Genomic DNA, 23082 nt, shown 5'->3' on the forward strand with positions numbered 1-23082 from the left:
GGTTCTCAACCCGTGGGTCACAACCCCATGGGGGTTGCATATCAGATATTTACAGTACATTTTGTAACAGTATCAAGATGTAGTGACAAAATAACTGTATGGCTGGGGGTCAGCACAACATGAAGAACTGTGTTAAAGGGCTGCAGCATCAGAGAAGTTGAGAACCACTGGTCTAGAATAAAATATACCAACAGCAACACAGGCGGCTGGACTTGACCATGCCACTAGCTACCCTGTCCATCTTTAGACTCTGCCTCCTCCAGCCCAGCCCTTGCCATGCAAGAGGAGTGGGTGACAGTTGATGAGACGCTACCACCCCCACCCTGGACTTCAAGCTCGGGTACCTGGGTCACCCTGAGTCCCTGTGCAAGTAGACCCACACCTCCTAGTGCCTGGAGGGGCCTCTGTGGGGTCTATCCTGCAAAGAGCAGTCTTCTGAGGAGTTGAGCAGTGTGTGGACTTGTGAGCTAGTCCACAGGCCCTTCTTGGTGTGGGTGGAGTCTGGGAGACGATGGGATGGATTTGGGGTCTTCATTATCCCCACACAGGATCCTCATTGTCTGAAGACCCCATGCTCCCCTTCCCCACATTTGTTTGACTCCCTTGGTCACAGAGCCAGCCCCACGCACTCCTCACTGTGGCTCCCAGGAGAACCCAGGCCTTTCACTCTGGATCCAGCGTCTCTTTTAAAGACCAAATTCTTCACGCCCTTAACCACAGCCAGGGTTGTGAGTGGTCGTAGCAGGTCAGTGCCAGCGTTTAAAGGATCCAAGCGGGCATCTTGTTCTCAGTCACTTGGGGCCTTACTCTCCCATCTCTTTGCTTATAATGATGACATTGTCTTTTTCTTCTCATTGATATTTTTCTAAGGGAGGACCTCATGATGTCACCCAGTCCTGCCTCAACATCCTCAGTGATTGACATTTACCCCTGTGAACCACCAGGCTTGTATAATTCTGCATTTTTCCTCATATCCAGATGATGATGATGATGATGATGATGATATGGAGTAGGGGTGAGGGTAAACAAGGCCTACCAGATGATAGCCTCAGGGTGCCCAAAGCACATACCTTCTTCAGTCAGGGCCAATATCACCTTAAGCAGGGAACTGTGAAGCCCAGCATGGCTCTCGCTGAGCCTGGGCCTTGCGTTTGGTTTTGACAGCACCTCTGATGAGGTGTCAGGACCCTCTAGGCAGTCTCTTTTCTCTCCTGCGCTCAAGTAATTGGAAGATTTCCCAGGGTAAATGCATTAGAAGGAACTCTAGCACCTACAATGAAGACCCACCTCACCTCGTGTGGTCCCGCTCGGACCCCAGGGGGATTTGGCAGTCCATTTGGCTTGGCAGTCCTGGAGGCTTACTGCCTCTCCAGGATGGGGTTTTAGACACTGAGCCTCAGCCTCCATGGCTCTCATCCCCCAGGTGTAGGGGCTGACAACTCATCCTGTAGCCAGGGTATCCATAGCAACCTGTGGCGGGGGAGGGGGGCAAGCACTCCTGAGCTGGTCCACAGCCTGAATCTAAGCCAAGCCCAGGGCTTCCCCATGACTAACTCCAGAGGGGAAACCGATGCACTGAGAGGATCTCAATATAGACAACGGCTCTGAAACAACCACATTCTGCTTTATTGGGTGTTCAGTGGTAATATAACACAGACTTCTTCTTAAGGAATAATAAACACGAGACTTGTATTTTACCATAATTATTTTGCCATTAAGACAGTGGTTACGAAAAATAAAACAAAAAGTTTAAAAAAAAAAAAAAAAACAACAACAACAAAAGTACCTTCCTGGCTACACACATGATCAGCTTTAGCACTGAAAGGTCCCCCGGTCATGGGTCACAATCACAAGTTCAAGGGTTAAAACCATCTAGCAGTAAATCCTACGTTGATTTAGAGCATCAAGTCACTGCAGTTAATCAGTTCTGAGACACTGTTGACTTATTTTAGCATTTACATATGACATTCATTTAACAGACAGAGAGCGAGCCGACAGGTAAACATGCTTACACGGACTGCAGAAATCTTCAGGTTTTGAAACTGTTTGGTTTGGTTTGGTTTTTAAGAAAATGATCTAAAACAACCAAAGGCCCAGGGCCCTGTACAAGACACAGGAGGGAGACAAGTAACCACTGGAGAGCTGCGAGTGTTTCTCAGAATCCAAACAAACCAACGAAAAATGTGTTTTCCAACTTGTTCAAATTTCCTCTCTAAGTGCAGGTAAGGAAAAAAAAAAGCAAATATATTAAGTCAACCAATTTTTTAAAAGTGCAATTTACCTTTAAAATAACAAAAAGTAACAACAAACCAAAACCCCAACCATTAACCCCAAAGGCAAAATGCATGGACACTAAAAGTATCACTGTATTTTTTTTTTGAGGCCCTGCTTTACACAAGCAGATTGGATTCAAAAGGGCCTGTTAACCTAACACTGCTTACATGAACCTGTAAACACATCTGGAAAGAAACAGGAAAGAAACAAATACAGAAAGAAGCCACCTAGTAAAAAAAACTGTCACTACGACAGGCAGAGGAAAGGTGACAGATATGAGGTGACATGGTCTCTAAGAGGTGACATGATCTCTAAGTGGGCCATGCATTCAATTTATACAGTTTTCTTTCCATGAGATATTGTTTCCTAAGATGGGGTTTTTCCTCTTGTAAAACTGGCTTGAAGTCTAATGAGCCCCAAGATCTCTACCCTTATGAGGACTTCCCACATCGTGTTAGACCTTTTGAAATAACTGGACAGGAAAAAAAAAAAATGTTTCCCCCTCCACACACACTGAGAAGTCACAGTGTTCCAGAAGGGCTTCTCCACAGAGACACTGGCCCCATCTTGGTTGGCTCTGCACAGGGAGACTGGTCCCATCTTGGTGGGCTCATGTGAGCTTGGGGACTTTACACATTTGACCAGAAACTCTGTCACTTCCACAGCCTAATTCTTCCCCGTCCTTCCAGCACACGTGACTCTATTCTAGGCCCACAAGTGACAATATTGGTGACATAATCCGGGCCATCCCTGTGTCCGGCAAGCCTCAAACTCAGATATCTAGTCATGGGCATCGGATAGCACCAATATCAACAAAAACCAGGATAGCACAAAACTATGTTCGTGGGTGCAAAACTAGAGTCCTCTCAGGCACAGCCGGAGGCCAAATCAAGATGCCTGGCTTTAAGAGCAAACTACTGGATGAGGAAAAAAGAACATTGTCCAGGAAACACGAAGCAAGAAACCAATTAAAAAAAAAAAAAAAAAAATCTCTCTCCATGAGTGCAGGAGAAAAAGCCAGAACAGACAGAAGATTCGGGGAAATGGTGAAGAGAACCTTCAAAAGGTCTAATCTGCTGCAAAATCTAGGCCAATGAAGAAAACCTGCCTCTTCTCAACAGCTGACCCGGAAGAATAAGGGAGAGCGGTGTAAATGCGGGGAGCCTCTCCAGAGGGGCAGCAGCAGCCTGCCAGCCTCAGATCAGCTTAATGGTTACATAATTGCATCATTAGGATGTCCAGTTCAAGACCCGTGGATTAATATTGAATCAGGCTTTCAATTTAGTATTTAAACAAAAACAAAAAACAAACCTCTCCTACCCCACCCCCACCCCTCCCCAGCCCCACAAAGAAAACCCCTTTTTAAAAATTTTTAAAAAGCAAAGAAGGCAGCTCAGGGCAATTCACTATATCTTCCCTGGGACAGGAAGGCGCTGACTGCGCAGCCGAGGGTGTGATGGGGCACCCTCGCTGGGATCTGCTTGGTGGCGTATGTCTGCGTGTTAGATGCAGCTCCGTGTGGGGTGGTGGGTGGCTAGGCTTGGGTGTGGTTTTCAAACTGTGTAGGGACTTGGGTGAGCAAATTCAGAAACTCCAAGGGGAAACCAAGTGTGGGGGGGAGCCCAAGAGGAAGCCCCAGGAACTGGCTGCCCACAGCAACTATCACAGGCTCTTTAAAAAAAAAAAAAAAAAAAAAAAAAAAATGGAAGGAAGTCTCAGAATGTCCTCAGGTGTCCCATCCCCCATCCCCATGTGGCCTACAGGCCTAGGGGCTTTAGCCCAGGCTGGTGATGTTGGCACGGCCACCAGGGGGCGCCACAATGCGCTGGGTGGTGCGGCGGGGAATGTTGTCGTCGATCTGAGCTCCTAGAGAAAAGATAAAACAAGGGTGAGACTCTTGGGAAATAAAATCAGACTCCTACAGTATGCTCTGGTACACTCTTGGGGAGAGGCTGGACCAAATAAACACAGCCCTTCCCCTTCCCCAAACCTCACTAAAGGCTCACACTGCCGTTAGTACTGTGGACCTCCCTGCATGCCACAGCGGGCTCTTCTGAGGACCCACCTCTCACTCAAGAGGAGGTCGACGGTCCAGGTATAGCCTCCTGGACCTGAAGCTCCCAAACCCAAAATGCTCTAAACTCTAAAGCTACTTGAGAGTTGGCACGTGGTAAATTCCACACCTGACCTGCTATGACTAACTGTGGTCAAACTTGGCATACTAAAAATACTGTATGAAATCCCCTTCAAGACTTCATGTCACATGTGTATGAAACACAGATGCATTGTGTGTTTGCTTTTTAAGATTTTGTTTTTATTTAATATATATGTATTTATGTGTATGTGTGTGTGTATGTATGTGTGTGTGTGTATGTGTATATATATATATATGTATGTGAAGGGGGTGGGAGTCGTGCACATAAGTGCAGTGCCTGAGGAGGCCAGAAGAGGGCACTGGATCTCCTGGAGCTGGAGTTACAAGTGCTTGCAAGCCACCTGACATGGTCGCTAGGAACAAACTTGGGTCCCTCACAAGACCAGCGTTCACTCCTAACTGCTGAGCCACCTGTCCTGTTTGGACTTGGGTCTTAGTCACAAAATATTTCTTTATCTACATGATATTTTTCCTATTTTAAAAACACAAACTAGCTTCCAGTCCCAAGCATCTCTTTCACAAAAGGGACTGGCAACCTGTGCCATCCATCTACATGAATAATATGGGGAGACACATTGTGACTGATCTCATTCTGTAGGGAGAGAACTAGGGTTTAAGAACCTGTCTCAGCCAGGCGTTAGTGGTACACGCCTTTAATCCCAGCACTCAGGAGGCAGAGGCAGGCGGATCTCTGTGAGTTCGAGGCCAGCCTGGTCTATAAAGTGAGTTCCAGGAAAGCTGCAAAGCTACACAGAGAAACTCTATCTTGAAAAACCAAAAAAACAAAAAAACAAAACAAAACAAAACAACTGTCTCCCACACCAAAACACCTTGAGGTGTCCTGATCCATCATGGGCACAAAAGGTACTTTCTAAAACCCAGCAAGCAGACATGACAAGAAAACGAAGTCTGTATCATGCATTGTGCTGGTGACAGGCCACAGGACTTTGGATGTCTGTCTAACCTTAGGAAGCTGGGAGAATGGAAGGGCCCTCTTGTGGGCCAGAAAGAAGAGGAAAAGGAAATTTCCAAGACAGAAAGTCTACTTTTCTGTCACCGAGAGGAGGTCATAGGTTTTACCCCTGCAGATGGCTCATAGGTGTCCAGTGGCTTTGTCTTAGGCAACGAACATGAAAGATAACTCTGAATGTCACCACAACCCCACAGGGAGCCACAGCTCAGAACTAAAGTGCAGAAGGCCTGAGCAAGGTGAGGCTGCTGAGAGCCCAGGCTCCCTACTCATCTGCCACAGTCCCTCTTTAACAATGGACGTGACAGATCAGAAAATGTTCCCTCAGTCTATATATAAGGCGTCCCTCACAGGGTGGGCGTCTCAGCATCACATGGCACAAAAACTGATCTGCAGATTCTGAAACCCAGTTCACCATGTTTATCATCAGACAGATTCACGTCTGGTGGTTGGAGTGTTCCCCATTGGGGAAAGAAGGAGACTATTGTTATCTTTCATTTTCTGCAGTAGCGGAGCCGAAAGCCTCAGGCTGGCTCTACAGAGCCTGAACATCCCCAGAACCACCCAGCCCTGACCGTACCAGACAAGCTGAATCCAGACTGGTGCAGGTTCCGAACCGGTGGCGCCTGCTGCTTGGCAGGGGATGTCTTAGCTGATGAGGCTGGAGTGACTGTCTTGGGTGTCACAGACACCTCGCACACGGGTCCATCATACAGGCCACGGGGGACCCCTCTCAGCTCGGCCAGCTGAAACATACAATCACCCTGTAACCCATGTCACATTCACAGAGGACATCTTTCCTGCACACTGGGAACAGCAGCCAAGACAGGCCAGCGACATCTAGGGATTAGGGTCCCCCCTTATGGACAGGTACAATAGGGAGAGCCCCCAAAGCTCCAGGCCCAAGCTCTCCCAAGTTGGGTCCCCAACAACTGGTTACTCTACAGGTTTCTTACAATTTTCCCCCACCAGGTCACATCATCTTTGAACTCTCCAAGAAGGCCCTGATCATGCCGTGAAAAGGGTCTGGTGTCATTCTCAAAATCAAACTGTCTTTCTAATATCACTCTTCTCTTAATTCTCAGTTTCTGAGCACCATCCATGGGCTCTTCACCATGCCCTGAACACACTCTATGATTTCCACCTAACACATTCTGTCTTCCTAGTGTCTCAATCTCCTTCCTTTGGCTTGAGAAATTCTTAAACTTCAAAACCCAAACGTATTCTTCCATAACATCTCCCTCCATGACTCTGCAGCAGTGGTTCCCTCCTCTGGGTCCTTTCCCCTCACTCATCATCAAAGCTCTGATCATCCTTGACTCCTCCAATGTCAAGTTGTCTTTACCTTTCTGTCCGCCGTCCCAGGATTCTGACTCACCGTACTTAAGTGATGTCTGTGGAATTCAACTCCATGCATGTTTAAAAGTTAACAAAATCACTCACCCTGCTCCTTGCCTTGATGCGCTTGTACACAAAGTCAGGGAAAGGCTTCCGGGGGATGTAGCGTCCTGAGCCTTCAGTGACATGAAGCGTGCCATCCTCCAAGACAATCTTGCCCTGGCTGATGACAACCAGTGGGGAGCCACGACACTCCATGCCTTCAAAGATGTTGTACTCAAGAGCCTGAGGGTGGGGAAGGACAGTCACTACCAGAGCAATCCCCTGTTTCTGGACTGGACTGAATCAGTCTAATGAAGCTTACTGTTAAACCCCAGAGATGGAGCCTGTCCCTACTGGTCACCCCGAGGACACTCACTTTCTGTCTAAATATGGACTCATCAGTTAAGTGTCCTTAGATACTTTCTAACATACCTAACCTATGAAAGGATAAGAGATACACGAGCATTCAGGGTCCTATCCACTGTTGGCTGAGTCCTGCACTCTGTCTCCCCAAGCACAGGTCCCTGGGACCCAAGGCCATGGACAACATACACACTGGGGCTAGTGGCCTAGGGAGGAGCTGATGCGAAGGCTTTGGAAGTAATCTGCCACTTTAAAATACAGAGGGAAGCAGGACCATGACTATAAGTCAATGGTTTTCAGCCTTCCTAATACTGTGACCTTTTAATACAATTCCTCATGTTGTGGTGATCCCAACCATAAAATTATTTTTTATTGCTACTTCATAACTGTAATTTTACTACTGTTATGAACTATAATGTAAATATCTGTGTTTTCCAATGGTCTCAGGTGACCCTGTGCGAAAGGATCATTTGACCCCCAGTGGGATCACAACCCACAGGTTGAGAACCTGTGACTTAAAGCTGGCATTCCAGACCTCCTGCCTACCCCTCTCTGAGACAGAAGGCTGTGTCACCACTAAGCATGGACATTTTTAACTTCACATGATTGCTAAAAAAAAAAAAAAAAAAAAAATTACAGAGCAAGTTGGAATCTGGGAAAATCCTAATGGATTAACTTAACAATAGGGTTCTGGATAAGTTAGTTTCCACACTGAAGCCAGACCTGGAGTCTCTTGTTTATGCTTCACTGGATGAGCAATGCCACACAGGCGTGCTTAACACCAGCCCCTAAAGCAGAAGGCAATGAGGTGTGTGTCCGAGAGGCTCACATTTCTTTGAGAACATCAGTCAGAGCACAGATACTGCCCAAGACAGGTGTAGATAGAAATGTCAGTCAGCAGCAAATGTCTTCCCAAACCTTCACTCCTTCCTGTCCTCTGTCTGTCTGGGCAGAGAAGTCCCAGTGCCAGCTCACACAGTCACCTATGTCTTTAATGGCCCTGGCAGCAGTTTGTATTGCCTCTGGAGAGGGGACTCCACAAAAGAGGGATTGCACTCTCCACCCCACCCTGCTCTGATGCTGCACACACATGCGCAGGCTGGTGGGGGAAGAATGCTGGAAAATTAGGGCTTCTAACTCGGGCTGCACCGCAAGATCACTATGTAACGTTAGACTGGTCGTGAAGCTCTCTGCACCTCGAGTTTATTTATCTTCCCACTTGGGATAATCACACCAGACCTTTTGGTGAGACAGTCAAATGAAAAGAGTGGAAATATGAAATGATACACATATGCATACAGGGTCAGCATGAGGACGTCACTGAGGAGCCCAAGATGGATGATACAAGTTTAATCGGGCTTGGCACTTAGGCTATACTAAAGCAGCTAGGCAAGACCAGCCATAAACATGGAGTCCAGCAGCCTCCCCATGAGGCGCCCACCGTCTCGGTACCCACAAGGGCCAAAGAAGCTGGCACTGAGGCTAGCATGCCCCACCCAAACCCTTCTGCTCAACAGAGAGGATTCAGACTAGCAGAAGGCCCGAGACCATCCCGGAAATGCCTGGACCTGCCCTATGCAGCTGTGGCACTTGGGCCCGAGCGTTCTTAGAGTTTCTGGCCCACTGAGAGGAGCCTCGGCAACTGTGCTCCTTGTGGCACCTGCAGGTCACTTAGAACTTCACCCAGAGATCCGCTCCGCTCACGTCCATGCCTGGCTCCAAATAGGGCGCCATGACACAACCCTACACCCAAGGTTCTCGGGGAATGCATGGAAGAGGGAACAGAGTGTAAGAGCCACAGGACCAGGGGGGATGCTGTGAGATAGTATTTTCTGACAGAAAGATTGCAGCCATGAACTCACAACAATAAGGTTGTCTGTCCAAGACCACACTACTCTACTGGAGGGGCCAACCTGGATGAAGGAAAGGCTCACAAAGCCCCACAAAGAGCTTTCAGTGACAGCTGTGGGAGGGAGGGTCGTTTTTCTTCAGGAACTGCCTTCCTGACAGGTTATCCAAATCTAAGCAGTTAGCTTAGCTACCAATCAGACCTTTGGCCTGAGAGAAGGCTGACACAAAATGGAAGTTCCCAGTGGCCACCTCAGGAGTGGACATTTGACTGCTCTAGCTAGGTCCCTTTCTATAAGCCCACCACAAGAGGTACTGTTCAAACCATGGCAATGGATTGGTGCCTGACTTCTAGAATCTTCTGAGGTTCTGACGTCAAATGTCACTCTAGGGTCTCCGAAAGTCTAAGGACAGAGGCCATTGTGTCTAAAACATGGCCAAGAGTTGCAGTCTAGTGGACCTCAATAAAGAAAGTGAGAATGTCAGTCTGGCCCTTGGAAGGCTACCGTTACAGCAGATCCCTGGGAAACTTCACTCCTATCCAACCGAGGTCCTTCCCGAATCCCTGGATTGGCCCCGTCTCTCAGTGCCTGTAGCACACGTGTCTATGCAAGATGGGCAAGCCTTACACTGTTGTGTGTCTTGGCAGAGATGGTCTTCACACTGTCAGGGTCCCAGATGACCAAGTCTGCGTCAGATCCCACTGCGATGCGACCTTTCCGAGGGTAAAGGTTGAAGACTTTGGCTGCGTTGGTGCTGGTCACAGCCACAAACTGGTTCTCATCCATCTTCCCAGTGACCTGTGGGGCACAGCACACACACACACACACACACACACACACACACACACACACACACACGGTAGGGCGAGTAGTCAGAAAGTTGAAGGTGGAACAGGTTCAGCAATAAAGGAACACATGTTGACATGCAATGCACTCGGGAATTTCCCCTTCAACAAAGGCAGGCAGAGAGCTGAGCCTCTAGTCAATGAGTCTAAGGCCAGCCTGGCTTTCCGAGATACATAGTAAGGGCCAATCACTCCCTGAAGTCCTCCCCTTCCAAACCTGCTCTAAACACAGGAGAACAAGAAAATGAGTGTGCATTAAGAGGAAGATAAAATTTTAAATGGCCAAAAGGCATATTAAAAAATTCATTCCAACCAGCAGAGAAAGTGAATATCAACTAAGAAAGACAAAATTTACCAAATTAGTTGTGTTTTGGGCTTCTGCTCTTTAAAACCCACTGAGGTGTGTCATACACCACGTCAAGGGTCATAATTTTTGCAGAAGGAATTTTAACAATATGTATGTACAGTCTTTAACAGACTCTCTTTGACCTAGCAATGTTACTGCTAGAAACTTCTCATGCAAACATAATTAAAGATGTACCCAAGGATATGTCTGCATGGATACCCACCTAGGTTAAAAAAAAATAGAAACAACACAAACACAGTTTAGTGAAAGAATTATAGAAAAATGACCAGTGTTAGTAGAAAAGAGAACCATCTACTCTCAAAAGCCAAGCTTTTCACTGGGTGTGGTGGCCACGCCTTTCATCTCAGCACTGGGGAGGCAGAAGAAGGTGGATCTCTGTGAGGTGGAAGCTAGCCTGGTCTACATAGTTAGTTTCAGGCCAACCAAGGTCACACAGTGAGAGACCTTGTCTCAGGGAAACAAGAAGATTAAAAAGTGTCTTGATTCTCATGTGAATTTAAGAATGATGACAGCTTCATGAGGTATCATGGATCTTTTTAATGGGCTATGAGGCAGTGTGTGTGATGCTCATGTTCCCTGAATACCGACACATCCTGTGCATACATGTGCTAAAAAAAATTGAAGACATTCCCCAAAATGGTCACTGTTGATTACCTCTGACACAAGATGATTTTTTTTTTTTACTCACATAATCTAAAGAATTCACTAAGAATCAGAAAACCTGTTACTATATTTAAAAAACTGAAGTGAAAAAAAACTTTGAAATTCCCAAGGTCAGTATCTGCCCCAAACAGGTCAAACAGAAGACTGTGGTGGGTACAATCACTGAACTCTGGGAGAAATGGAGTTGAAGATTGGTGACCGGGAAGGTCACCAGGAAGCTATTTCCTCATTGACACAGACTTATATGTGATATTCAGAAGGACATGAGCTATCAGGAACTGCCTTGGAGAAATATCATCTCACAAGTTCAAGTTTCTAGAATGTTCTCAACTGGCCAACACGAGCCCCACACCCTCGGAGACAGGGGCATGCCTGACTGGTGAGGGAAGTCATCAGTCCTTACCACAGCTTTATCCCAGATAACAGACATCCGCTCCTCTGTGCCATTGGTGCCCTCAGGAATCAGGGTGAAGTTGTCCTTGCCCACAGCCTTCTGAGCGGTGTTGAAGGTACAGTGGGCGCTGCCCGTGACCTGGAGATCTCCACTGTTAGGAGACACATGACATGAGGCTTCCTTACCGCGCAAGGTACCCCGGTCTGTCTGGTGAGATATTTCGTAAGTGATGGCCCACCAGCCACGCTGGCATCCTTCTGATCCTTCCCTTCAGAACCTTCAGTTGGCTGTCAGGATGACCCAGGCTGCTATCAGGAATTCCCACCCAAGACGGTGACAGAGTAACTCCTTGTTCTCACTTACGAACCCCAACTCTGGTCAACAAGGGTCTATTTTTAAGCCCGTTCCCAGCTACCATGTTGCCACCTACTGGGTCATTTTGGTCCGAGGAGATCTAGGGTGCAGATGTGAACAAGTCCCTAGTACTCACCAGGACAGCAAGGAGTTGAGAAAGTCTGGAGTGGTTGGGTCGGGGCTCAAAGGGGGGGAGGTGACAAATGCAGCCGCCTTGGCCCAGTTCTTACTCCAGTAATGAGAGCCATCTGTCCCCAAGCTGGCCGTGATGGGCTCGCCATACACCACGGTTCCTAAGAAACAGAGCAGGTGGTTCAGTTGGATACCCCAAGAACAAGAGACCACTCTCGGCAGACGTTACTACATGCTCACACTGGAGAATGCTCAGTGCTCCCTCCACAGGAATACAACCTCATCTCACAGGTGATGACACCATGCCAGGACCCTAGGCAGCCAAGGCTACCCAGTTAGCACACACCAAGATGTCCTGCTCTATGGACTCAACCCTCTGTCTTGAGGCAATCCTAAACCTTATACATGTTACATACCACTGATCTCCAACTCAAATGGTTTCCAACACCCAGGCCTCAGAACCATCTAGAATGTTCTTTTTCAGAAGATGAGTGGATTTAACCTTACTATGCAGAAGCCGGCCTCCTTGCTCATACCTAACAGCCATCTCCCCCACCCTCTTTACCATGTCTAGTTCTAGCTATAGAGCAGAGATCACAAGGCTGAGGGATCAAAGAGCAAATCGTGCCAGAATCTTCTAGAGATGCCTGGATGCTTATGTGGGCACGAGAGGGGCACCACCAATGACAGCCATCAGAGCCACAGCTGACTTCATCAGAGACTACGGTTAGGCCACTGGAGTTTCAGAGTCTCCAGAAGGCCAGCCTAACTTCATACGATGTCCAAGAAAGAATGTCAGCTCCCTTGATGTCCAAATAGTAACTTCTCTGTCCCTTCAGAGGAAGCCAGACAAATGGGGCCACTTACACTGCCTAATGTCCACCCTTGTGTGTCTTAAATACCTTCTTCCCTTGACCAGGCCTCATCCCTTTTCCTAGATCATTCCAGCAGATCTTAGGTTTGTGCATGCTTCCTCAGCTCCATCCATGCTCTGTGACACTGTGATACTCATGGAGTGTGCAGACACTCCATCTTCACAGAACACTCTCCAAATACTATTCTCTTCCACACAATCCCTCTAAGAACCTTTTATGTCATGTCTCCCTTGTTTAAACAACAAAAAAACTACCTTCTCCCCAAACTTCACCTATGTCCCTCATGATTCAGAGCCAAGCTCTTCTTCTTTACCTAGCTGAGTCTGGCCTTGAACCCACTACTTATGTAGCAGAGGATGATCTTGAACTTCTTACCCTCCTGCCGGGCCTCTGGAGAGCTGAGGTTATAGAGGTGTGCCACCACGCCAGGCTTTTCAGCTTCCCCTTTCATGGCTCAGGCACCACCACCCACTAAGCACTTCATCCTACACTCAAATGATCACCCACTTTCAAACTTTTGGACTCTTGACGGTGACACCTGATGATCATTTTTCTGCCTGCACACAGTAGGGACCTAACAAATGTGTGTCCAGCCAACTCAGTGGCCTACTGTTTACCTAAGTCAAGGCCAGAAAGCCAGAACTCACTCTCAGGTTACCCAATCCATTTTCCTCTCCTCCCATCGCCCACCCGACTTCTCTTCTCCAAACACAGGACCAAACCCTTCTCAGTCAGGAATGCGTCTCCCTTCCTCTCCACAGTCCTTGCAGAGGCTTATCACTGGATACTATTCCACAACACCCTCTTGGCCCAGACACTCAAAACTGGCTCCAGGGAGCTGCCCCCTCCTGCCTCAGGAATGTCACAAAGAAGTGCCTGTTCAGTGAGAGGGTGTCGGGAGGTCACAGGCACCGCTGCCTCCCAGCCACCCTCCTAACAGTCTCCAGGCAGGAGGGAGGCTTCTAGAACTGAGGGAGGAGACCCCTGGAAGAGCCAGGAGAGGAACCCAGCATTCCTGACCTACAGGATGCTCTCCCAATAGAAGCCCGTACAAGCACACTGAGCCCGCACCCCGGAATGAAAAAAGACCTCACAGAGCCAAGGCCAGCTGTTAGCTATTCCTCAGTGCCCCATGACATACCATGGCCGAGCAGGGGCAGCAGTGGTTCTTGTAGAAACTTCAACAGATCTGATGAAATCTAACCCCCAATCCACCCAGGTCTGCCAGCCATGCCGTCCACTGCCCACCTCCACACAAAGGACTCATAGCCCTCAGGGCATACAGGTTTGGTCACCATAAAAACATCAGAGCAGCAATGGTCCTCGGAGGAAAAACCAGCAGCTCTACATTCCCAGAATGCCCTGGAATTTGTCATCCTCTGTCCTGTCACTGAGTCTGCACCCCCATCTGACTAGGGGAAGCAGGTACGAGGAACAGATGGGCTTCATCCGAGACTGGGGAGGGAGTGGCGCTGCTTGATGAGGGGCTGGGTCCCCTGCCCTCTGTTACTCTAGCATAATAAGCCTTATAGGACAGTGAACTCAGCCTTCAGCCCCTGGAAACCCCAGGATGAGTCAGAGCTTCCAAGATCACTGGGGACACATAATTTCTTCCTTAGACCATCACAAAGCGAGGACTCCTGGCCAACCCAAAATATAGCCATGCAGAGACCTGGAGCGAGGGAGTCACAGAATTTTTTTTAATTTTTTATTTATGTGTACGTGTGTGTGCTTGTGTATGTATATGCAGATGCGAGTGTGTGTGTGTGTGTGTGTGTGTGTGTGTGCGCGTGCGCACGCGCACCAGCAGAGGCTAGAAGAGAGCCTTAGATTCCCCCCATAAGGTGGAGTTACAAGTGGCTGTGAGGAGTCCAGTGTGGGAGCTGGGAACTGAACTGTGTGGTCTTCTGCAAAAGCAAGAATTCTTAACTGATGGCCCATGTCTCCAGATCCTGCTTTGTCCAGTCAAACCTCCCGAGGGAGTCTGAGGTCCTTACCAGTCTTTATTCCCAGTTTTTAGCTCCACAAATTAAGATAGGACCCATCATATCCAAGACCTCCACCCTCAGGGGATTGTGGTTCACACACTGAGCTCTACCTCCCCCCCCACTCCCCCGCCCCCTCCACAGCCCCATCTCAGTGGTCCAGAAGTTTGCCATCAGCTCCTCTCCCTGCCCTATAAAGCCTGTGCTGGAGGAAGCCATGGGCGGGCTTCCAGAGCTCAGTCAGACCACAGACACCAGTGAGCTGCTGTGTGCCAGCAATCATTACCACTAATAATAATAAACCACGAACAGCTTAATTGGCCCTTTTTTATGCGTCTCTAAATACATCACTAATTCTTTCTTGGTGGCTGTTGTAGTTTCATGATTCTCTTCTTCAGGGAAAGTCTAAACTGAAGGATGTGACCCCAAGCCAGACTCTGGCAGACGCTCTAGTCAGGCCAGGAATGCAGGGGCCGGCCGGCCGGGCGGGTGATGTTTATTCACACCAGCCCCAGGCTGAGCACATTCATGAAGAACAACTGCTAGCTGGGCTTTGAGAATGTTTGACAGTTCCGGGTTCCAAAAGTTTGTCACTACCCATGAACGAGGAGCAGGATAAATCCAAAGCAAGAACAATGGAAAACTGCCACAGAAGCCCCGGGGAAATCAGACTCAGTGGAGAGACAGACAGACCCACATCACTCCACCTTTCTCTTGGAGTGCTCGGGCCACAGCCACAAATGTCTGTGTACTATGCAGTGAGATGTTGATAGCAAGGATGGTTCAGTTCTAAAGCAACAAATTGTGTGTGTGCGTGTGTGGTGTGTGTGTGTGTGTGTGATGCACATGGATGGGATGGGGAGTTGTACATACAGAAGATAGTGTATCTCATTAGCCTGGAGTTCTCTAAGTAAGCCAGCCAGGCTAGCCAATGAGCCCCAGAGATCTGGCTCCCCAACACTTAAATTACAGACATGCACCACCCATTTTCTTTATACAGATTCTGGGAGACAAATTCAGGTCCTGTGCTCGCTTGCCAACTCTATCTCCTCAGCCCTGTTTTTGGTTTATTGGGACAGTATCATGCTAATATATAGCCCAGGCTGACCTTAAACTAGCAATCCTGCTTACGCCTCTTTTAGCTTAGTCCTAAGGATGATCCCTCACAGTTTCATGATCACAGACTTCTCATGATATGAGTCCCTATCCCTGTGCTGGGATCATAGGCAAATACCATCGCTTTGGATAATAAACAATATATTCAGGATAAGTTTTCAGAAGTCCCTATAACTGATCTCTAATCTGACGTGATTCGGGGACACTAATGATTATTCTTACAGTAAAGAAAACACATGTAGTCCACACCACAATGGTGTGATGAAATGCACAAACACCCCTGGGGACCCTGAGTCAAATAATTCTATGAGGCAAAGCTGTGGTTGTTCTATTTGATGCCATAGATCATTTTTTAAAATTAATGGACAGAATGACACTGATTGGTTGCCTCTACGGGTGCTGGACAAAATGGTTGGAAAGAAAAGAATGAATTTATGGATTCAAATTCCCAGGTCAGGAGCCGCTCTTCTGTCTGCCCTGAAAGAGCCCACGTATATCTTACTCAGGCGGCTGAAAGTCCAACCCAGGATCTTAACCTATCTGACTGAATTACACTGCAATCCAAATTCCCAGCCTCCGGGGCACATGCTCTTCAGATGGGGCACTGACTAGGGAATGCTTCAGTCTCCACACAGCCTTCAGATGTGAGCGCCACCACCATCTATCACCTACATCCCCAGCCTGCTGGCCTTCTCTGAAGATTTCACACTCTGGCTCCATTACTGTATGAACCAATGCCTTGAAATAAATCCACTCTGTCTTCTTCTTGTCCTCTCCCCATCCTCCAGTGGGCTGTTTCTCTGACTAAGGGACTCTGCTATGAGTCTGTGACATTCACAATGCAACCCAGCTGCCACCTTCAATCTCAAATCTTGTTCAAGATTACTCCCTAAGGACTCACCCCCAAGGTGAAATACTCTTCATTGATAACATGACCACAGGAATTCATGATGTCCAGCATCCCTCCCTATTGGCCTGTAGGTCAAGAGAAGTCTTGTCTTGGATTTGGGTTTAGTGTCTGTCAGCAGCCACGACTGTTTGAATGTGGCTGCTCTTTGGTTCTAAGGGTGAGTAAGGAGGGACAAGAAGGATGCCCATGGGGTGACATCAGCAGGTACTGCCCACAGGTTATCACTCCCTCAGGAAGGTATTACAGCCACCCAAGACTCCTCACATGAACAAAAGTCAGCCTGAGGGAGAAGTCTCCACCCTGGACACTCAGGACAAACAGACGGCAGGTATCTGGAATCATGGCTGTTACTTCTCACTGGCTGGATGATTGGGAACAACATGTTCAGTTTCTGCATTTCAATTTCTCTCCTGTGACATGAGCTTATTAAATCAACCACTCTCTAAATTCTTCTTAAGACTAAAACCCAAGCCAGGACTTGATACAGGCCTATAACCCCAGCTACTCAGGAGGCTGAAGCAGGAGAATTACAAGTTCAAGTCCAGCCTGAGCAACATAGTGAGACCTTGCCCCAAAATACAAAGTAAGATGAGGTGCCAGGCTAGAGTTCAGAGAAAGAACACTTGTCTAACTTGTCTGACGTGCAAGGTTGTGGATTCAAATCCCAGGAATTCATAAAAATTAAACAGAAAGTAAAAAAGACATGAAAAAATTAAAAGCTGGGCAATGTATTCCAGTCCTGGTGTATTTAATTTCCCTCTCTGCACAATGAGGTTGGTAAAGGGGTGGCCTGATGCATGGCACAGATTAATAGTGGCCACGGGGTCACTCAGAAGAGGCAGGCTGCCATTGTGCTGAGTCCAGCTGGCATGCAGCTATAGCCCTCGGGGGCATTTCATCCCATAGTCTCATGTTCATCTCATTTCCCCATTAGCCCTAAGGTCTCCCACCTTGAACATAGGACCAGGGAGTCCATGGAAGGAAAGTTTATGGCAGATACAAAGAAGGGCCTGTCAACATTTACTAAAATTGTAACTATTGTTCTGAGTCCTTCCCACAGCCTGAACCTCACAGGCTCTCTATCCCATACTCTAGTCCTGTCTGGTCACCACAGCACAGATCAATTTCCTCATGACTTTCTGCTCCTGCCTCACCCTCCCTCAGAGGGATGCTTGGGGTCAAGATCACTTTTTACTCCTGGCACTGAGGCCTACAATATCACACAGGGAAAGCACACAAACAACTCCATCTTGGTTTGTTGAGCACACTCCAGATTACACCATCATTTCATCCCTCAATGGCAAGAATGACTGGTTACTGGACACATCTCTACTCTCATTATCTCCTTTAAACACAAGCATCCCTCTGTGAGAAGAGTCACGACCACGGCCATCCCTTTGCAAGTGAGAAACAGACCTTGAGATGATGAGTCACGTGACCAAAGCACCATAAAGTAGGGTCTGATCCTGAACAGTGTTATTAATCCCAAGGAACAAACCCTAATACAGTCTGCTACTGTTTCCTTGGTGTTCAAGAATATGTGTTTCTTATTACCCAGGCCTGTGCTGAGAGCCAATCTTCGGCTCCTGCCTGAACTAAGCCCCAACCCACACAGACCACAAAAATTTCCTCTACTGAAACAACCCTCAAGGGGAAAGGTGAGTTGGCCAAACATTAACGTGGAGACGTGGAGCCTGAAGTTAGAGGCCCAATCACCAAGCTCAGCTCTGCTCTTCCCAAGCTCCAAATAAAAGAAAAGATGGATGTTGCTGCCCAGGCTGCCTCCCGAGGAGGTAAGAAATTCCAACAGGGTGGCAAGAGCCTTCTCAGCCCTCTAGAGCACTAATTTTCTGCTGCTCTTTCTTGTTAGCACCTGAAGACAGTGGAACGCCCCAGTGACATGGGTCTGTCTGACTTCAAGGTTTTTGAAGGAAGGATGGCAGAGCAACAGCTTGAATGCCAAGGCCACCCTGAGGAGGATGGTATGGGCATGGCTGGATTCATGCATAGAAGGTTCTAGAACAGAACTAACTGAATGGCTTCCTCTTTTGGCCAGGCTCAAAGATTAACAAAAACAACATTCTGCTCTGGTCCCCAAAGCAGAATGCTGGAGTGAAGCTGTACACTTCATGAGCACGCATTGGCCTCACCCTTCGGGGATGACCAGAGGTTTAAGAAGGAATAGAGACTTCGGTGCTGTCGGAGAGCTGGCTTGTGGGAGAGCTGGCTCGTGACTCCACTCCAGCTGTGGTCAGTCAAAAGGCTGTCCCCTCCCTCTGCCAAGGTGAGTCTATGATGTTTTCCACTTTGGACAGGAAGGCCACAATACAAAGTCATGTAAATGTTTACCTTACCTGACTCCTTATTAGCATATGGGTGCAGAATGACCAGTAAAATACACAAAATTAGCTGTCTACCATGTCCCCCCTTTCCAGGAACTGTACCCACTGTGTCCATGCTACATGGAAGCAGTGACACCAGGAAAGATGTTCGGTGTTGAAGCTGAACGCCCAGCCACCTCACAAGTGTGCCTGGGTAACAAAGGACCACGAGTTCAGTCACCACCTACAGGGTCTCCTCAAAAAATAACTCAAGGCCAATGCTGACCAAATTCTAGATGCGTATTTCAACAGGGAATAGTGGTGCACACCTATGATCCCAGCACTCAGGATGGGGAAGCAGGAGGGTCGGAAACTCATGGTCATCTAAAGCTACACAGTGAATTCCAGGCCAGCCTGGACTACATGTCTGAAAATACCAAAATGATATTACTACTACTAATACTACTACTACTACTACTACTACTACTACTAAATAAAAGGCAATTTCTCCAAACAGCCACAAGAGGGCAAGCTCACAAAAATGAATAGCCTAGCAACTGGTCAAATGGAACCCCAGAAAGCTCTGAAGAGCAGGGGCCAGAAATCACAGGGCATGTCTGCAGGCCATCTTTGGGACAGGCTGGGTAGCCATTGAGCAGGCCCTTCTGAATCTTGTACCCAGTCACCCACCTCTGAAAACATCCCACAGCCCCTACTGATGCATGTGCATCACACAGTGAAGTGGGAATAGCTGTACAGACCAAGCTGGAAAGATACACAAGAAGGGAGATAGGAATCCCTCCGGCAATGTTCACTTCGGATCAGGCTAAGGTTCCCCATCAGTCCGTGCCCTGCTTGCCGGCTCTACACGCTGGGCTAACGCCTAAGCAGAAAGCATGCAGTGTGGGTAGCTAGCCAAACTCAGCAGCTGACAAGGGAGCTGCTTATTCATAATGCACAAGGTGCTCCACGGAACATCCCAGAGGGAAAGTGCCAGAAGCTACACTTAGTGGATTAGTTTCCAGGGCTTGCCTCAGCTTCACTCAGAAGGCATCCACAGCATACTGGCAGGGAGTAACTTGAGGTAGCTAAACATATGTGTCCCGCACAAGACTCCCGACTGTCCCCAGGAGAACCCCCACCCAAGATGGAGGGAAGACACATTTTGCACAATAGCATTTCCCAGAGGGGATCTGTAGCCAGTGAAAAGTGATGTAACCTATGTATTGTGGGGGTGGTTGTCTGTGCTTCACCCCTGAAGGCCCGCCCCTAGTAGGCAGCAGGTCACTGCTAGGTACCTGCCCCCACCTGGGGCGTGGCTGAGACGGGGACCCCTTAAGACCTGAGATGTGTACATGCTCGCTCTCTTGGCTACCTCGTGATCCTGGATGCTGGATCGCAGACCAAGTCAGAGTTCTCCGGAGAGCTGCCTTGGACTGCACCTCACCTCTCCTGGATTCTGTAACCAGTCCCTTTGCTGGTTGTAAGATGCCCCAAAAATAAACCTCTTCTGACTCTTGGATAAACTACGTGCCTCGCTAGCTGCCGCTTTAACGTGTGTAACAAGTCTTTTTACACAGCATCATGCTGAAAAATCACCTTATGGAGAGGGGGCTCCCTGCCCACGTGGCCTCGGCTTTAACTAGATACAAACAAGGCGAGGGATGTGGAACAAAGAGAGGAAACCAGAGCTCCCCGCTCTGCTGGGCTACAATTAATTAGGTTAGTGTTGGGACGTGATCAAAGTGCCCCAGTTGGCACGAGAGTCGGAAAAAAGAGACTCCTCAGTGAGCAGGTTCCTTCCTTCCACCTGTCCACAGTATGCCCGAAAGGCCCACACGCTCACCCTTCTTCCGTGCCTGGGCGATGACGTCAGCCGCGCTCTTGCTCATCACTTTAGTGACATACAGGGGGCAGTTGGTCTGATTGGCAATGGTGACGGAGCGGTTAACAGCTTCAGCCTCGACCTACGGGAGGACAGACAGACAAGCATGAAAACCCAGCCAGCCCACCCTCAGGCCCATCTTTGTCCTCAGTCACCAACAGAGACAGGTGCGTCCCCCAAGGTTCTTTCCCAAGTAGTACCCAGGACCAAGATCCTCAGGGCCCACCTAGACTCACACTAGTAACCCTGGAATAGAACCTAGCCATGTGGGCTGTAACCACCCTGCAGGATTATTGGCAGGAAACAAGACATTCTGAAGAGATACTTGGGTCACTCCCTTTGGTTTTCAAACTACTGAAACAATGGTCCCTAAGAAATTAGAATTTCCTGAGAAATTTAATGACAGGAGAAAGAAAAAGCTGAAGCTGGGAGCCTGCCAGAAGAGGAACTTGTGCCCAGGGAAGACAGTTCACACAGTTCTGACTTGACAAAACACCTTCCAGGACACGGCAGCCAAGACAACAATGGTTGGGAGGGACCACGACCCGATCTGGACTGCCTGGCTATGCATACTTCTTGTCTTCTACTTAAAAGCTGTTATTTTTTTTTAACTATGTGTCCATCTGTGTGTAGGTCTGTGTACATGAGTTCTGATGCCTGTGGAGGCCGGAGGCTTTGGATCTACCCAAAGTACAGGCAGTCGTGAGCTGCCTGACGTGGGTGCTGAGACCCAAATTCAGGTCCCTTGCAAGAAGCGGGTGCATTCTTAGCTGCTGAGCTGTATCGCCACTAAAGTTCTAGGCTGGCCAGGAACTCCTGATTCTGCCTCCTCATCTCTTCATCATAGCCCACCAAGTATACCACCATGACCAGCAGCCTACTGCTTAAACTGAAATTTTGTCAGGCCTCTGAAGATCAGCTTACGGGTCTCTCTGTTCCTCTTCCAAGTGTGACTACACTGAACCGCTTCCTTTCTCTGCTTCCCACCAACAGCTTATTTCTCTAACTCACCTACTGAGATGATGGTCAAGCCAAGCTTGTTAGGGCTGCCGGCCCCTAACTCTGGTAACAATTTCACTTGCTCACATTGGAGAGGCACCATACATTCACAGCCCCTAGCTGATCTCAATGTGGCTATTCACTCTGCTCTCCCGGTCCTGAGTGAGGACATTTAATGTTTGTGACTCTGGAGCCGAGTCCTGCCAGATAACTTGTGAGCCCAGCCAGCATCACCCACAAAACAAAACAAGCTTCACAGGGCTCGGGAATGAAGTAGGCAGCAGCCTGCTCTCCAAGAGCGTGACTGGTCAGCCACAGCCTGGTACGACCTTCATCACAGACGAAGAGCCACCCAAGTCAACCATCTGGCTCTTTACATCTGATCCTCAGGGAATGGAATTTCAGATCCCATGTCATGTCTGCTGAATGCCAACCAGGAAAGCCGCCTTGTATGGAGGTACACGTTATGCACAACAATGTGTGTTCACTGTGACCGATGAAACCTATTCAAAGCAGATCCCAAAAGACCACTGCCAAATCCTAAGGAGACATTGTGGTGTAAACTCTGGCAGGTGAGAAGTGGGAGTGGTCTTATTCTTTCTCTACCCATCATGCCCCACTCCTAACATCCTCAAAGCAGAGCGGGTACCCACTAGACGCTCAAAACTCGTTTGCTGCACAAATAAATGGTTTCATCTTATTAATGTAACTTTAAAGGCCAGGCTGTCACTTCTCACAGCAGTCCTGAGTTGACTTGGCTAATCCTGTTTCCACTGGGGCATGGCAGGGCTGGGGTCTGTCGCAGCTCTAAGGGCTCATTCCAGTGAGAGAGACCCGGCCTCATTCACACTCAGCTTCTGGACATGAAACTATGTGAAGAGAGTCTACAAATCCACAGGAAAGCATACGGCTTCAAAAACACTCACCCAACACTCAAATGTTTCCCATTCCGGGGATGGCTGAAGGGAGCCTCCCTCTGCCTCCCTGGCCTCCTTCCCCTCCCTGGAGCCTCCCTGCTGGGCTGCCAGCTCAGATGTCTCTAGTGGGAAGTGTGAATGAAAGGGACTCCAAGATGCTCAGCACTTTGCAGGGATGCCAGAAACAGCCCTATTGATGTCCCAGCACAGACCCTTCACAAAGGGACAGACACTATAAATAATGACTGGGTCTACAGGCCTGCCCTCAGTAAAGTGGGGTGTGCAATGTCTCTAATTAAGAGGCCAAATAGGACCGGCTTCCACTAA

At 48.4% G+C, this 23082-nt stretch overlaps 1 protein-coding gene across 2 annotated transcripts in view; it reads right to left on the reverse strand.

Annotated features, from left to right (window-relative positions):
- Positions 1-3610: 3610 nt before the first annotated feature.
- The window catches only part of Dpysl2 (dihydropyrimidinase like 2), a 97490-nt gene continuing 78018 nt past the window's right edge, over positions 3611-23082 (reverse strand). For both annotated transcript variants that reach the window (XM_036198878.1, XM_036198879.1), the window contains exons 8-14: positions 20801-20921; positions 11752-11908; positions 11271-11412; positions 9620-9790; positions 6843-7022; positions 5980-6145; positions 3611-4140 (exon numbers count right to left, since the gene is read on the reverse strand). In XM_036198878.1, coding sequence (XP_036054771.1) covers positions 4049-4140; positions 5980-6145; positions 6843-7022; positions 9620-9790; positions 11271-11412; positions 11752-11908; positions 20801-20921 — 1029 coding nt within the window. In that variant the 3' untranslated portion in view covers positions 3611-4048. The remainder of the gene's footprint in view (positions 4141-5979; positions 6146-6842; positions 7023-9619; positions 9791-11270; positions 11413-11751; positions 11909-20800; positions 20922-23082) is intronic.

This window comes from Onychomys torridus, chromosome 9, assembly GCF_903995425.1.
Source record: "Onychomys torridus chromosome 9, mOncTor1.1, whole genome shotgun sequence".
In the NCBI taxonomy this organism is placed as follows: domain Eukaryota; kingdom Metazoa; phylum Chordata; class Mammalia; order Rodentia; family Cricetidae; genus Onychomys; species Onychomys torridus.